The 17,493-nt window shown below is 46.8% G+C and overlaps 1 protein-coding gene across 3 annotated transcripts in view; it reads left to right on the top strand.

Moving 5' to 3' along the window:
• SPATA13 (spermatogenesis associated 13) overlaps positions 1–17,135 on the top strand; it is a 112,572-nt gene extending 95,437 nt beyond the window's left edge. For all 3 annotated transcript variants that reach the window (XM_006894113.1, XM_006894112.1, XM_006894114.1), the window contains 5 exons: positions 2,021–2,253; positions 5,908–6,037; positions 8,624–8,996; positions 13,201–13,275; positions 16,960–17,135. In XM_006894113.1, coding sequence (XP_006894175.1) covers positions 2,021–2,253; positions 5,908–6,037; positions 8,624–8,996; positions 13,201–13,275; positions 16,960–17,135 — 987 coding nt within the window. The remainder of the gene's footprint in view (positions 1–2,020; positions 2,254–5,907; positions 6,038–8,623; positions 8,997–13,200; positions 13,276–16,959) is intronic.
• The last annotated feature ends 358 nt before the right edge of the window (positions 17,136–17,493 follow it).

The raw sequence follows: 17,493 nt of genomic DNA, 5'->3' as shown, positions 1-17,493 counted from the left end.
AAACACCTGTCCTGTGTGCTGGGTCTGCCCATGTATGGAGGTGGCTCTCCAGGGTGGGCGGATTTTAAATAGATTGAAAGAAGGTTTGAGTTTGTAATGCAGGTGAGAAGGCTGACCTCCTCAGTGTCTATATTTGTACATATGTATTTGTGGCTGTTGTTAGAAGTCCTGTTTGGCCAGAGGAGATGGTCGGAGTAGAGGCTAGCCTCCCAGGTTCCATAAGGCTGTCCAGGCAGCTGGGCGGGGAGAAGCCTCAGGAGGGGGCGTAACAAGATGACTCCTGCCAGGGAACAAGAGGGTTTAGGTCTGGAGACACAAATGATTCAGGAGGGAGATGAAGTGGGTTTCAGCTCAGGGGGAAAAAAAATGGAAAAAGGCAGATTTGTTGAATTGGGTCTTTTTGGAGGAGAGCTGATGAGACTGGTCATGAGGACACAGAAAAACAGTAGTATAAACTGCTCGAGGGTTTTCTGTCTCAGAGCATTAACGAGTACGCACAGCTCAGGAGGTCTGTCTCCTCAGGAAATGGGGAGTTGGATTTGTGACATGTTGTGTTTGATCATCTCCAAGTATTAACTGTCACCGAGGACAGAGCATAAGAGGAATGTTGTCGTGTCAACCTGGAATCCTCAACCACTAGATGTCTGAGTAGACTGTGCAGCCTGGAGATTTTAGTGGCTGGGATTTGGGGAATAAGTAGCCAGCTCTTTCTTCTTAGGCACCTCTGGGTAGTCTTGAACCTCTGTAAACCCTTTCAGTTAACAGGGTTTCATTGTTGTTATGTGCCGTCAAGTCGCTTGCGACTCATAGCGACCCTATGTACAACAGCCCTAAACTCTGCTCTGTCCTATGCCAGTCGCACTGTCTCTGACACTCCCATTCCAATTATCCCAGTCACTGAATCAGTCCACCTCATAGAGGGCCTTCCCCTCCTGCGCTGTCCCTCCACCCTCCCAAGCATGATGTCCCTCTCCAAGGACTGGTCTCTCCTCACAACAAGTCCAAAGTATTTTAGACAGAGCCCCAGAACCTTTGCCTCTAAGGAGCAGCCTGGTTTCACCCTCTCCAAGACAAAACTGTTCATTCTCTTAGCAGTCCATGATATACTCAATACTCTTCTCCAACACCACGGCTCAAAGGCATCAATTCTCCTTCTATCCTCCTTGGTCATTGTCCAACTCTCTGATGCATAACAAGTGATTGTGAAGACCATGGCCTGTATCAAATGCACCTTAGTCTCCAGAGAGACACCATTGCTCTTCAGTACTTTGGAGAGGTCCCTAACAGCAGACTTTCCCAATGAAACACAGATAGACATTCCTCTGGTATTCTCTGCTTTCAGCTAAGATCCATCTAACATCAGCTACAATATCCCTAGTACCACGACCTCTTCGACCACCCTCTACCTCAGACCACAAGTTTTGTTTCAGGGCTGCTGCCAGGCTTCTCAAACTAGTGCTACTCTGGGTGACACCATCCCAGCCTCTCCATGGGGACCCAGCTGCTCGTCTGCAGGTATAAAGCTTGGCCTCTATCCCCACCACACTCAGTATGACTGACAGGACAGTCCTATGCATGGGCCAGAGTGCCTGTGAAATATGATTGGTTAATGCAACCCCCTTCTAGAGGGTGGTCGGTGCCCTCAGACTGCAGAGCACCATGGAGAGAAAGTGTGTGACCAGGTAGAGTGTCTGTGCTCCCTGACATGTCCAGCAGTTTCCCAGAGAAGATAAAGATGAGAAAGAGAGAGCAGGCTGGAGCAGAACAGAGCCCATGACTGAGGCTTCCGTGGCTCAGCATTCTGAGAACACCATCCAGGTTCCACACAGTCTCTTCCCTGCCTTGGGGCCTCACCCTCTGTAGAGAGCAGTCCCAGAGCTGCTGGGGCCACCACTCCTGCACCTGCTGCACCTGGCCCTCCATGGTTGGCCTCTGCCCTCAGATGAGCCTGTGTGCGTTCCCATGTCTGTGCCCCGTCCTAGGGCCCACGCATCTTGACTGCTCTGCTTTCCCTTCACAGCAAGAAGGCTTCGCCATCTACTCCGAGTACTGTAACAACCACCCCAGTGCCTGCCTGGAACTCGCCAGCCTCATGAAGCAGGGCAAGTACCGGCACTTCTTCGAGGCCTGCCGCCTCCTCCAGCAGATGATAGACATCGCCATCGATGGTTTCCTGCTCACGCCTGTGCAGAAGATCTGCAAGTACCCACTGCAGCTGGCCGAGCTGCTCAAGTACACCACGGCCGAGCACAGGTGAGGCCCGCACACAGGTCAGGCCCGCATACAGGTCAGGCCTGCACACAGGTCAGGTGGAGGCGTCCAAACACAGTGCAGGCCCACAGAGCCTGGGCTCAGGAGGCCAGCTCTTGTTCTATAGGTCATCGAGTCGCTGCACTTTCACATGGCAGTAACAGATGGCTAACACTTTGTTTTGTTTCCTAATGGTTAAGAATTTTTTAAACTTTTTACTGTGATTTGAATGAATGTGTACAGAGCAAATTGGTTTTCCGTTCAATAGTTATGTGTTATGTATAATGACACCGATCACATCCCCACATTCATCAGTTGTGTGTTATGTGTAATGACAGTGATCACAGTTTCCATTCAACAGTTGTTAGGTGTAATGACACTGATCACAATCTCCACATTCAACAGTTGTTGTGTTTTATGTGGAATGACACTGATCACAAGCCCCACATTGCTGCAGCACCCTTCCCACTTCCTCCCTGTGTTTCCACTTGTCCTCTGTTCCTGTCTCCTTCTGTCTTCTGAGCCTTATCCCTGGACAAATGTTACCCTTGTGATCTTGAGTGGTTGATTGTTCAAAGGATGAGGACCTCCCTGGTGTTACTGATATTTCAGGCCTCTTTTGTTTTATTTTCAGACGAAGGGAGACTTAAGTTTACATAGTCCATTAGCTCAGAGGACTAATAGTCTAATTTTCTTACTAAAAGAAAGGTTTTAGTTGGTATGGCCTAGTGCTTAACTAGGGAGCTCTGGTGGCCTAGTGCAAGAAGCAGCACTGCAATCCCTGAGGCACGTGGTTCGAGGCCACCAGATGCTCCACAGGAGAAGGATGGGCAATCTCTTCCATGCTTAACTGGGCTGTTACCAGAAATAGAGCCTTTTCTTCCCTTTATTATTCTGGAGAATTAATCTTGGCCACAGCCAAGGTGCTAGTGGCACAAAACAGTTAGAGAACATCTACTGCTTCAAGGCTTTGGCCAAACTAGGTAAGGATGAGGCTCTAGGATAAAGATGACTTCTCCAGGTAGGATCAAGCCAGGCACATTTATTTGTATCATTGGCTTCATGCTTTCACATTTTCTTTTCTCCAAAACTTTTTATAGTGATTGAGTGAGTTTCCTGAGTAGTTGGTTTTCCATTCACTAATTCATACACATTGTTTTGTAAACTTGATTGCAATCCCTGCATTAAAACAGCACTCTTCCCACTTTCAGCCTGTCTTTCCCTCCTCCACTCACCCTCCTTCCTAATTCCTTCTTGGCTTCAGAGCTTTATCCTTTGCCAGTTGATTGTTCTGAGCAGTGTGTTCCTCCTTGGTTTACCTGGTAGGCACGTTTGTTGTGTGACTGAAAGTTGCTCCCTGGGGCATGATAACAGTTGTAGGCTGGAAGGCTGATTAAAGGCCTCAGTGTCAGGGCTTCCTCCAGTCTCTTTCAGACTGGTAAACTTGATTTTTTTTAATGGTTTTGTATTTTGTTCCACATTTTCCTCCCACTCCAAATAGGATGCTCTTGTGGTCCCTTTTAGAGTGATCAGTAACTACCTACAGCTCTTGAAAGATTAATCTCAAAGGTTCCAGCGGAGAGCTGGAAAGGGAAACCACTGCGCCTGGAGGGAATCTGTGGCTGCAGACCATAGCCTTCTGCGTTGCCTCACAACTTCATAGGGCAGACTCCAACCACCCCGTGGGGTTTCTAGGGCTGTAATATTTGCAGGAGCAGGATGATGACCACACCTTTCTCCTGAGGAGTGGCTGGTGGGTTAGAACCAACAACCTTTGAGCTAGAAGCCAAGTACCTGTCCACTGCGCCACTCAGGGATCTCTTAGAAGTTGCCACAGGAGCAGCCATGTTGACCATGATGGTGCTTCCCACTCCAGGGAGCTAGAAATGGACATTTCTTTTGTTCTCTCTGCTTCTAATCTCTTGTGGAGACCTAGAAGGGACCTTTGTACAATTCAGTGTGAAGGCTGACAGGAGAAGGGTCACCCAGCAGCTGACAGCTTACAGAATTAAAGATGAGGGAGTAAGAGGGTTTGTTAGGAAAGATAAAAGAGAAGGATCTTTCTGTCTCTATATCTATCTCTCTCTCACACATGTATGTGGTGATGGTGGTGGTGTTGCATACCGTAGGGTCAGAACCGACCTGTAGCTGACCCTTTGGCCAATTTTCAGAGGCAATTAATTGCACATATGTGTATGTAAATACACATATTTATATTCATACACATACACACATATTATATGTTTACTATCAGAAAAGTTTGGAGAAATAGCAAATAAAAAGAGAGACATGAATTTGAATATATTTTATGGAAAAGAATGAAAAAAAAAGACATGATAAGTAGCCAGAGAAAACAAATGGGAAAAAAGTTAACAGCAAAGACACAGCCTGTTTCTTAAATCCTGAGGCAGAACCGTTACGGCTGCACATCATTCAACAATCGGTGTTAAGAAAAAAAAATCATTAGTGTGTTTTTCCCTATGAGCTTTAGTTTTACCTAACCTCATAGGTTGTAGCTATTAAAAACAAATATAAATTATTGTTTTTTTAAAGGAAATGCCAAAAAGTTATGTTCTTATAAAGAAAATAAAATATGGCCCTTTGCCTCCTTTCTGGTATTGTACCACGAAGCTCTAAGTAAAAGCCATGAGTATTCTAAGCAAAGCTAGAGACTTACAGGGTCTGGGTAGCATGCCTGGGCAGCCCACCGAGATCCCGGGTGCCACGTCCTGCTCCCTGGGTGGCTCCGGAGTGTGAATGGGCTTTCTGGGAAGCACATCTCTTTGGATCAGAGTCGGCTTTGTGTGGAAAGGCCGATGGAGTGGGGCAGGTGGTGGAGTGGGGGTCGGGCTCTGAGTGCTATTGCGTTTGGTAAATAGACGATGGAATCTGCCTCCCTAGTGGGTTTTTTTTCCCCACGGCCTTGCGGGAGGATTCTAATTTTGTCCAGTTAATCTCCACTGGCTCCGCAGGAAAGTGCCAGAAAGTGAAAATCTTCAGCCCACTAGCTGGATTGATTGTTTTGCACGACCCCAAGTGATCCATGTTGAGCAAAACTTGAATGTCAAGTTTTGAGCTCCAGGCAGGCTCTGTTCTGGCCTGGTGTCACTTAGAATTCCAGTCTGTAGTGGTAGAAGGCTTCGGAATTGAGGTCCCTCAGGGAAGCCTTTCCATTTGCTCAGATTATGGTTTAGGGAAGCCACTCAAAATGATTTCCTGGTCTTTTAGTGAGTAAATCCCTCATTACATTCACATGATCAACCACTTCCAGCTGCCGAGGCTGAGCAAAGCATTAGTCCTGATAATGGCTAGTGATTTTTATTGTGCTTGACCTCACAGGACTGGTCACTTCAGTCTCAAAGCCAGCATAAAAACAGTCCTCTGTGATTGAAAATGATCCATTGTCCTGGCAAAGGCTTGGCTCCTGGTGGCATTTGCTTTCATTCACTGACTTCTGGGAAATGAATGAGACCGTTCTTGTGCTGCACTTGGTCAGTCCGCCAAACCTCTGCAAACTGTGGTCTATTCATGGGGGACAAGAGCTGGGAACAATGGCAGCCACTTAAATGCCACTTTGTTCGGACGCAGAGCATCATGTTACCATTCCTCACTTGGGAGTCACATTCAGTGCTGTAAAATGCACCTCCCGTTTTGCAGTGATTACAACGACATCAAGGCAGCCTACGAGGCCATGAAGAATGTAGCCTGCTTGATCAACGAGCGGAAGCGCAAGCTGGAGAGCATAGACAAGATCGCCCGCTGGCAGGTGTCCATCGTGGGCTGGGAGGTACGTGTGTCCCCCGTTCCTCCTCAGCCCTGCTTGCTCCCTCCTCCACCACCTACGTGTGTTTGACACTGGTTTTTTGTTTGTTTGTAAATATATTCTTATTGTGATTTTGACAAAGGTTTACAGAAAAGTTGGGTTTTCATTCATTTGTTGTCGCACATTTTTCTCCTCCCTTCTTCCCTCCTCCCCCAGCCCACCTACAATGCACCTCTTGTTCTAGATTGTTGTCATACACATGATGCCTAATCATACGCTCCTTTCAGACACTCATCAGCTCCAATGCAGTGTTCTTTAGCTATCCACTCTTTTCCTGTTATCCCCGCATGCCCACATGTCTATCCTATTTTATAACAGCAGTGTTATGTAGTGTTTGTCCTTTATCACTGAGATATTTCACTCAGTGTAATGTCCTCAAGGCTCCTCCACGTTGTGTAATGTTTTATTAGTTAATCTTTTTCAGTGTTTTGTAATACTCCATTGTGTGAATGTACCATAGTTTTTCTGTCTAGTTATTTCTTGGGCTGGGCTGCTCCCATCTCTTAGCTGTTGTGAATAACACAGCAATAAACATAGTTGTGCATATAATTGACACAGTTATGTCCTTGGTCCCAACGGCTTAAATGTATGGAGGCAAATGGTTGGACAGAAGAGTCTACTATACCTTCCTCCAGGGATGAAGAGATTCCATCTGAAGAGTGTGTAATTAAATTACCATCTGCTCACCTTCTGCCTTGCCTAGAGTAAGCTCCATGAGAGCAGCCAGAGGCCAGGTAAAATGCAGAGTAGAAAGAGTCTGCTTGCCTGCGAATCCTGTGTGATTCTGGTGAAGTGATTCTTTTCACCCAGAAGCTCAGGAGGAAATTATGACCCTGTGAGGTCATAGGGCTGCTGTGAGGATTTGCTCCCCACTCCAGACCTGGTGACTTCTGGTTGCTCCACTCACAGCAGCCTTGCATCAGGTTTCTGAGGTCATACATCTCAGTGGGAAGAGACTGCCCAGCAGCTGGCAGGTTCAAAGCACCAGCCTCTATTCTCAAAAATCTCATTGCTGTCAAATTGGAATCAACTCATAGCTGGCCCTCCCACGGGTTTTCAGAGGCTGAAAATCACACAGGAGGAGTTTGCCCATGTTTCTCTCGGAGCAGCTGGTAGATTCTATAGAAAATGCCACCAGAGCTGCCTCTGTTATTAGGCTAGTAACTTTTCAATTAGTTGCCTAATACTAATGGTCCACCAATAGAACTAGTGTAGAATAAAACAAATACTCATCTGTACATACAGACATTTCTGTGGTCACTTTGTTTATTAAAACAGTAATAATAGCTACCATTTGTATTTGACACTAGACCAAGCCCATTACATATATTAATCCTCTGAACAACCCTATGAAGTGGGCACTGTCATATGTCCATTTTTCAGATGGAACACTGGAGTACAGAGGGTAAATAGTCATCGTGGTCACACAGCTAGGCACTGACAGAGTTCTCTCATTCTTGTTAGAAGCAGTAGACGGTGAGCTGGAGGGTGGGTTTTCAGACCAAGCAAGGCTTACGCCACATGCCATAACTGGCCACTTTCACCCTGGGAACTCACCCTCCCAGAGAAAGGAGAAAGTCTGGATTCTTGAGAATGTGGGGTTTTGTCTTAAGTGAGCCATGCAGCAGTGAGAGTTGGAAGGAAACATTCCAAGGGCCTGGGATGTTTGTAACACTGATCAGACCCTCAGGGACCAAAGAGTCTTACTCTCCATTTTACAAGTGGAGAATCTCAGGCCCAGTATTGATTTACACAAACAAACAGAAGGGATGTTTTAAAAACATCAAACATCAAAGCCTTTTCCTTCCAAATGATATTATCTGTGATTGGGATTAAAGAAGTGTGCAAAAAGTGCAAAGCCATAGGCAATTTTGTAACAAATATTATAAATGTTATATTGAACTAGATCCACCCTAAATATCTGAGAGTCTTTTCTTCCCCTGCTGATTTTGCATGGAGGGGATAACTGGTCTTCAGAAGTTAACTAGTTTCTTGCTGCCCATTTACCACCTTTTAGCCACGATCCTATGCCTGTTTTCATTTCACTCTACACCTGCTCCAGAGAGCAAAGGTTTATAGCACTTGTTCTCATGTACTTAGCCCTGGTAGCCCAGTGGATTAAGTATTAGCTTATTGACTGGAAAGTCCATGGTTCAAATCTACCAGCTGCTCATGGAAACCCCGTGGGGCAGTTCTGTTCTGTCATACAGAGTCACTGTGAGTCAGAACCGACGAGGTGGCAGTGTCTGTTTTGGGGTGGGTCCCATGCATATGTAGCCTCTTTGAAGATTCCTTTTTCTGGAGTTTCAGATGCTCCGTTTGAGGATTTTGCCAGTCCAGGAGCTTCCAGCAGTAACTTCTTATCTATCAGGCAGATCCCTGAGCTAACCTAGAGATGCATTTAGAATCTTCCCACCGAGTAGGAGAGAAAAGACTTTCACATGTAAGGAGAGTGATAACTGAGCTGTAAAATGGCCTCTGAATTGGCAGCTGGAGTGGACGCCCTGTGGCAGCCAGCACCAGAGGTCCTTCATGTGTCTGTCTTTCCAGGGGCTGGACATCTTGGACCGAAGCTCTGAATTGATCCATTCTGGGGAGCTGACCAAAATCACCAAGCAGGGCAAGAGCCAGCAGCGGACTTTCTTCCTGTTTGACCACCAGTTGGTGTCCTGCAAAAAGGACCTGCTGCGCCGGGACATGCTCTACTACAAGGGCCGCACGGACATGGACGCCATGGCGCTGGTGGACCTGCCCGACGGGCGCGACCGCGACTTCAACCTCAGTGTCAAGAATGCCTTCAAGCTCGTCAGCCAGGCCACGGACGAGGTCCACTTGTTTTGTGCCAAAAAGCAGGAGGACAAGGTGCGGTGGCTACAGGCATGTGCAGACGAGAGGCGCAGGGTGCAGGAGGACCAGGAGATGGGTGAGCACTACACAGTGTTTGAGTCTTGTTCTCTAACCCTTCTCTCCCGCCCGCATCTTAACTCTCCCCAGCGCCTCCACTCCAACACACACAGAGTCACAGCCTACCACTGGGAAAGAAAAAGAAGGTGCAAATCCTAAAAACTCATAGTCTATAATCATATTGCTGACCGGAAGGTCCATTTCGAGTCCACCAGCTGCTCCACAAGAGAAAGACAGGCAGTCTCCTCCTATAAAGATTTGACAGCCTCCAAAACTCGATGGATGAACACCATGAGTTGGGATCGACCCTAAGAGTGGGTTTTGGGGTTTTGTTAATAATCCTGAGCTTGCTCCTAAGTCAGAACATGACAGTTTTTGCAGCTGGCATTTATCCACACTTGCGTAGGCTCTCATTCCATCCTTACACAGCGCCTGATGCAGATACTGATTATTATGCTCACTTTATGGGCAAGAATAGTAAGGTACAGGACACTGTCTGTTCTTACATCATGGCTGAGAATCATTTAAGACTAAGCCCATGTGGCTCCAGAGACTTTTACCCAATGCATTAAGAGCAAATGAGACTTCCTTTTACTATAATTATTATTATATATTATTGTTGTTATTCAAAGTATCCACAGTAAAGCATACCAATTCAACAATTTCTCCATATACATTTCAGTGACATTGATTACATTCTCCAAGTTATGTAGTCATTCTTTTTTTTTAATTTATTATTAATTTCAGGGAAAATTTACAGAGACTTTGGGTTTCTATTCATTCATTGTTGCACTTTTCTCCCTTCCCAACCCTCCCCCCTAGTACACTACCCTCTTGTAAAAGTAAAACAAAAATTCTTTCATTGTTTACAAACCACTCCACTATGCAGCCTTCGCTCTGGACTGCTGTCATGACAAAAATACCTAATCACATACCCCTTTTAAACAGTTTTCTCTCTTATCTGTTTCAATGCAGTGTACATTTTTTAACCCATCTTTCTCAGTCTCCACCCAATCCCAATGTCAGTCCTGTTTTACAATAGTGGCACCATCCAGTATTTATTCTTTTGTGACTGAGATACTTCACTCAACATAATGTCCTCCAGGGTCACCCATTTTGAATAATATTGCATGAATTCCTCATTTTTCAGTGCAGCGTAGTATTCCATTGTGTGAATATATCACGGCTTCTCTATCTGTTCGTTTGTTGATGGGCACTTAGGTTGTTTCTAACTCCTTGCTATTGTGAAAAAAGCCGTGATAAACATGGGTGTGCATATATCTGCTTGGATGTCAGTTATGGCCTCTTTAGGGTATATTCCCAGTAGTGGAATTGCTGAGTCAAATGGTATCTCTATTTTCAACTTTTTGAGAAAGCGCCATACCGCCTTCCACAGTGGTTGCACCATTTTACACTCCCACCAACAGTGAATAAGGGTTCCAGTTTCTCCACAACCTTGCAGGCATTTGCTGCTTGCTGTTAAATTTTGCTATTCTGACTGGGGTGAGATGATATCTCATAGTTGTTTTAAATGCAGTCATTCTCACTATGCATTTACAAATTACTCATCCCCCAGTGACATAAATAAGGTGCTCTCCAGGCTTCCTGTCTGAACTTCTGAATTACTGTTGTCAGTTTTACCTCATAGATAGATCTCTAAAAGAGGACTATGTTCAAGGCAGACATTGTTTACTAAGCGAACTGATTGTTCCTGTAGGGAGTGTTCTTGGTTTGAGTCTGAAATTGTTGAGTCAGGTCAACAGTTGTGGGTATTCAGACAGCCTCAGTGCCACCAGAAGATCTGCATTATGTAAGACTCTGGATTTCTGCTCCGCATTTTATCCCCTTTTGATTAGGATTCTTCTCTAGACACTCAGATGAATCTAAGGCTCTCAGGTTTAGCTTGCATTTACTGTAGATATTACCTGGCCCCCCTCAACTCTCCCAACATCTCTTCCTGGGTCTTTCCACATGAAGCTCAGTGCTGTGCACCTTGAGTTAAAGTTAGGCAGTGTGTCTCCATTTGAATTTTTATGCCCTTTGTTGTTCTGCTCATTTTCCCATCTCTCTGCTTGCTTTGTTCCTGTCTCGCCAACTCCTGAGCCTGGCGTCAATGATGGCAGCATCTCTGGCCTCTAAGCCCAAGGTCCAAATGATTCCCAAGCTCATTAGGGTTTTGAGCACAAAGTTTGATTGGAGGCCAGGATATCCAGATACCACAGGGCTTTAAGGCTGAAGTGGAGTGAAGGATAGTCCTCTGCGCACTCTGAGAACCTATTTACCTCAGAGTGTTGTGGCCCAGTGTGGCTACTCCACCTTGCCCACCTTCCCAGCTGAAGTCACCAGCTTTGCTGGAGTAAGAGCTGAAAATAAAAACCACTCTCTAGCACATGGGGCAAGCCATCTTCTGGCCTGGGCTTGGCCATAACCTCAGTCGTTCATAGTTGGGAGAGGTTTACAAGTCAGAGCAGCTAATCTCCAGGCAAAGCCTGAGTATCTGCTGAAATGCTTTCAGCAAGCCAACATCAGCCTGCACTTAAGTACCTCTAATGTCATGGAACTCACTTCTCCACAAGCTGTAGTCCCTTCCTTCTATGTGTTGGCACGTTCTTTATATTGAGAGAAAAATCTAATCCCAAGCTAAGGCCAGTCATGCTATCATTTCCCAGATATTTGCAGATTATAATGAGTTAAATGGCAGAACCACAGAATGGACCCATATAAACTTGTGTGGCCCGATATAGTTCATAAGTTGCAGGACTTCCTGTTCCCTGAAGCAGAACTGACAGGGAGTACAGGATGCTTCTCAGCTCGGCTCAGGACCAGCATTTACAGACCCCAGTCTGCAGCAGGAGGAGCCCTGAGGCATAGAGGTTCGGCATTCTCTTGCTAACCAAAAGGTTAGTGGTTCAGATTTCCCTGTAGCTCCAGAGAAAGAGATGCTGTTGGTCTACAAAGATGATGGCCTTGGACACCCTGTGGGGCAGTCCTGCTCTGTCCTGCAGGTTCACTGAGAGGCAAAGTTGCCTTGAGGCACCTAGGCCTCCATGGAAAGAAGTCTCATGCCATAGGATGCATTTCCTTTCCTGTGGGTTCAGCCATTGACAGGAAAGCTAATGGTTTAAATCCCTGGAAGGAAGCTGCAGCAGTCTGCTTCCATGAAGGTCACAACTTTGGAAACCTATTGGGACAGTTCTGCTTGGTCCTACACAGTCGCTATGAGTTGGAGTCAACTCAGCAGATGTGGCTTTGGTTTTGGGGGTTTATTTGCAGTGCAGTGTTTGTCCAGAGACAGTGCTCAGGGGACTTGAATGCATGAATGAATGGATCTGTGAACTGAGGCCCATGCAGTGTTATCTTCCTTACCTGCAGGGTATGGTGGTCTTACATGGCATGTGTCTCATGTGTAGGTCGTGCCTCTCTTAGAGGTAGGACTTGGAGAGTCAGGCCAGAGAATGGGCATGGAGGGAGAGTAGGCTAGAAGAAATGCCAGCAGCCAGTCAGGACCAGGTGCCACGACAAGATTCTAACCTCAAATTCCCTTCCCTCCCTCCCCTTTTTTCTAAAGACAAGATTTCCTAGACTGGCTAAGACTGAAAGACTCTTCAACATAGTTGCCCTGACATAACTCTCCACACCTTAAACTGAAACTAACCCTTGAAGTTGACTTAGAGCTAATTAGCAAACTGACTCATGAAATAAGGAGTATCACCTGTGAATACCACACTCCTTTAAAAAAGAACAAATAAACAAACCACACCTTTATGCAGCCAGACCATCAACAACTACTTTAAAAAAATTTTTTAAAAAGCTGGGGCTATAGGCAGGAAGACTAGATTATTGGAAACAGAATGACCAGAATGGAAATAAAGAGGCTAATCACTCTCTGAGGAGAACATAAGCAATTCCACGGAGCAGTTTGTATGGATATTTCTAAAACCTAAACTGCTGTGTAGACCTTCACTTGAAAACACAGAAAATTTTTCATTCCCTACCTTGGAAGACAGGTTTGTCTCAAGATAGTAAGTAGACTTACAGGCATAGCCACCCCGGTGACAGGCTCTCTCCTTGTTTTCCAGTGTCTTTACCCTCTTGGGGATCCTTGAGGAGCAAGCTCTTAGCATAGAGTTATGGTAGAGACCTCAGGGCTAAAATGGATTTGGGTACAAGTTTATTGCTGGTACGTTTTCACTTGTTTTGAACATCTGTCACCTTTCTTCCAGGAATGGAAATTTCAGAAAATCAAAAGAAAGTCGCCATGTTAAATGCACAGAGGGCAGGACAGGGAAAGACGAAAGGTAAGGTTTTGAGAAGGCTTCGTTCACCCCTTCCTGGGTGTTAGGATTGACATTTATGTGGGAGCAGATGCCAAGGCCTGTAACAGGATCAGTTCTGACCTAAGAGGAGGCTGTGAGGAAAGCAAGGGAGGGTAGACCCAAAATAAGAGAAGCTCTGCTTTGATCTTGAGAGGGCATCATTCACTTATTCTTAAATATGGACATTTTTAATGCCCTGGCGTTTGGAACTTTTCAGGCTGCAGTGAAATGTTTTGTGAAGTGGCTTCAGAAAGCTTCCAGATGTTCTGTCCTGCAGACAGCCTCAGTGCCCCATCCCTCCCGGAACATGGTGGTGTTATCCAACAGGCCATCACGGTCCCTTGGACAGAGGCAAACACAATCCTCTGCCATTTGGAGCGCAACTTTTGTTGAGTAAGAAGTGTCCAACCCTAAAGTTGTCAGCTACAGAAAACACTCTAAGAAGAAAGCCCTGGAAATATAGTACCTTTAGCAATGAATTAAAAGAAAAAGAAGTCATACTAACTCATTTAGCTCAGCCATTCTCTACCATGGTCTCAAATGAGAATTACCTGAAGACTTACTGAAAACAGATACACCTTGGTGGTGTAGTGGATTGCGTGCTGTGCTGCTATCTCAAAGGTTGATGGTTCAAGTCTTCCAGCAGCAACTCCTTGAGAGAAAGATGGGCAGGCTCCTCCCATAAAAACTTACAGCCTTGAGGGAGCTCTGGTGGCCTAGTGGCAGGAAGCTGCACGGCAATCGCAGAGGTGCGCGGTTTGAATCCACCAGATGCTCTGCTGGAAAAAGAAGGACAATCTCCTCCTGTACCAGTCAGATCCAGTTTGATGGTACACACACAAATAATAATAATAAAATTTTTTAAAAACCCACCTTATAGCCTTGGAAACCCAAGGAAGGGCCATAACGAGTCAGGCTTGTAGCAGTGAAAATTGTTAAAAATATGCATGCCCAGAGGTTCTAAGATGCAAAGAATGATTTCCACCATGTAGATACTTTATATTATTTAACCGAACAGGGATTAAAGATTAAAGATTTTTTTGTTTGTTTATCCAAAAAAACATACGGAACCACCTTAGGGACTTTATTTTGATTGACAACTCAGGAAGGGGTTCATCCTGTTCTGTATTTTCCTAACTGAAAAGGCGTGAGACAAACCATCTAAACTCCAGGCTGAACCACACCAGCACCTGGCGTCCACGTCCTGCTCAAATTCAGATCTCACCTCCCCCATTTGGTGTCAGTGGTGCTCACATCCCTCACCTTGCCACGCGGTGAAAATACCCTTAAAGCAGAAAACCCATTTTATATCTTCTTTGTGTTCCTCAGTTAGTTATTGGACTCAGTCGGTTTCACTCACTCTCTCGGTGGGAAGGCACCAAGAGAAAGGCACACACACTCGGACAGTCACTGTGTCAGACACTGGACATAGGTCATTTAGCACCTCTAGGGACCTGGCAGAGGACCCCTGGTGACGCGGTGGGTAAGCACGTGGCGGCTCGACAAAAGGTCAGCAGTTTTTGCCCAGGAGCCGCTCTGAGAGGAGAAAAACGAGGGGAGGGCCTCTGCTTCTGTAAACCCCGCAGCCTTGGAAGCCCTGTGGGCAGGTTGGCCTGGTCCTATGGGACTCTGAGAGTTTGGATTTTAAGAGGCTGCTGCAAAGGAGCCGTGGTGGGGGAAATGGTTATGCTCAGCTGCCGACTGAAAGACTGCGGTTCAAAACCACCACCACCCCGTTCTGTAGAAGAAAGATCTGACCTGGATAAAAGGTACCCTTGGGGCGGTTCTGCTGTCTGACTTGAGGTCATCCTGAGTTGAAAATGACTGAATAGAAGCATCACTCTGAAAGGAGTCTCTGGGTGGTACAGAAGCTTAAACACTAGGCTCCTAAGCTAAAGGTTAGTGGCTTGAATCCACCCAGATGTGCTTTGGAAGTAAGGCCTGGGGATCTGCTCCAAAAGGTCGCTGCCTTGCAAACCCTGGGAAGCAGTTGCTTCTGCTTCTCACACTTGACATCACCAGACTCTGGCGTCAGTTCACTGTCCACTAACAGCGGCAAAACCCTGCACAGGGTCCCTGGCTGGCACGGACAGCTTCCTCTCGGCTTCTCACTAGAGGGCCCTCTGCGAGATGGCCGGCACAGTGGCTGCACCAGTGGGCTCAGCACAGCAGCGACTGACGAGGGGCAGCGTGTTGTCCTGTTGTGCATGGGTCACTACTCAGCACCTAACCACAACTAATCTAAAGGTTAGAGGTTGCAACGGCAGCACTCAGATGAGCTTTAATTGAAAGGCCTAGCATGTGGAAGGCCCGCCAGCTCTCAGCAGCAGCAGGGACGGCCCTGTCAGAGAAGAATCTTAGAGGAAGTCAGGGCAGAGATGCATCCAAAGTAAAGGTCTACTTCGCTCATTCGATCCTGCTGTCTTTGATCTTGTCAGTAATTTCATTAAGCCTTTAATTGTGTCAGCACAGATTTAAAAGGTCAAATGAACTAGAGCTCTGGTGGCGTAGTCAGTAGGAAGTAACACTGCTAACACAGTGGTGTGCCTCTGGCAGGTCAAATCTAGCCTCAGCTTCTCTAAAGATGGCAGTCTCCTCCTGGGTAATTTAAGCTTCAGGAAAACCTGCTGGAGGGTCAGCTCTGAGTCAGCTGCAGCAACGTGAATGTTCCCGTGAAGCCATTTGTATTGAATCAATTAATCAGGTAGAATGCCTCAGGTGAGAGAGATGGACAGGCACGTTCAGAGCGCATACCAGCTGCCGGGCTGTGTTTATACTTGAACTTCCATTAGCCCGCTGATTCTTCTAAGAGCCTGTTTTGGAGCTTAGCTAAACTTGCACGACCAGTAAGTAGCTAGGTAGCACTTGGACTGAAGCAACACAAACTCCATGCTTTCTTTGACACATTGCTGCACACTTTTAAAATTGACAACCGTGCTAAGAAACTTGCCGTCATTTGCAGCAATGTGTTAAAAGCTTTAATTGCTCCTCATTCTAACTAGCCGTCCAGTTATAACCTGCCTGTCATCTCTTCTGTGAGGCCTGTTAACTGCCATCAGGTGGGCCCTGATTCACAGCGCCCCCAGTCACAGCATGATGGAACCCCGCCCAGCCCTGCTCTGGCCCTGTGATCGATTGTGGATCACATCGGGTGTGGGATCGATAGAGTTTTCGTTGACTGAGTTTTGGCTGGAAGCTCCACTGAAGCCGTTACTCAGCATTATCACAGCACGCAAGCTGCTCTTTGGCAGGGAATCAAACCTGGGTCTGTAGCATGGAACATGAGAATCTTGCCTTTGAATCCCCTCTGTCCCCACTGTGTGACTTAAACCAATTCCAGTACCATCAGGTCAGCTCCAGCTCCAGTAACCCTGTTGGACAGTAGAACTGCACTAGGGGTTCCCAGACTATACCCCTTCCAGAAGGAGACTGCTGTGTCTTCTCACTCAGAGTTACTGGTTGGGTTTGAACTGCTGACCTTTTGGCTAGCAGCCAAGCACTTAACCACTGAGCCACCAGGCTTGCCTCCCACACAGAAGCTGGACGTGGTGTTTTCTAAACGATAACTAGTGTGTGTACTTATGGTGACTTTGAATGGGGATTTGGCGAGCACTCCTTTGTCTTGGTACTCACAGCGTCTTGCACATTCTGTCCCCTCTCTTCCAGGCTACAGTGGCTGCCCGGTGCCGCCACCCCACCAGAACCTCCTCCCCATCCACCAGCGCCACATCACCGTGCCCACCAGCCTCCCACAGCAGCAGGTCTTCGCCTTGGCGGAACCCAAGCGGAAGCCTTCACTTTTCTGGCACACCTTCAACAAGCTCACCCCGTTCAAGAAATGAAGGTGTCTGGTCACCTCCACCGAGCTGACCGTCACCAGGGAGCCACCACTGCCTGTGTGGTACAGGAGTCCCCAGTGCGTCACCCTGACCTGGTGCTGAAACTTCTCTCTGGGGGTCAAAGGGAAGGAAGCCTCCCACTTGCCTTCAGTCTCCAAAACCCCAGCTGCCTTCTGGGAGGGAGGAGAAGGTCATGAAGCACAGTGTTCACACACCCCGGCACCTACTGTGGCCTGTTCTGACGGGCCAGGGACTTGGGGACCAGCGCGTGCTCGGAAGTCGTGGCGTGGGGGCCTGTGGCAGCCATGTGGCTAATGATGAGTGCGTCCTTTCTGACCCAGATCGGGCTCCAGTCCAGGAA

This window comes from Elephantulus edwardii, unplaced genomic scaffold (assembly GCF_000299155.1).
Source record: "Elephantulus edwardii isolate Elephantulus edwardi_28Jun2011 unplaced genomic scaffold, EleEdw1.0 scaffold00135, whole genome shotgun sequence".
NCBI classification, from domain to species: domain Eukaryota; kingdom Metazoa; phylum Chordata; class Mammalia; order Macroscelidea; family Macroscelididae; genus Elephantulus; species Elephantulus edwardii.
Note: the sequence above shows the minus strand (reverse complement) of the source record. Positions and strands in the feature narration are given on the sequence as shown.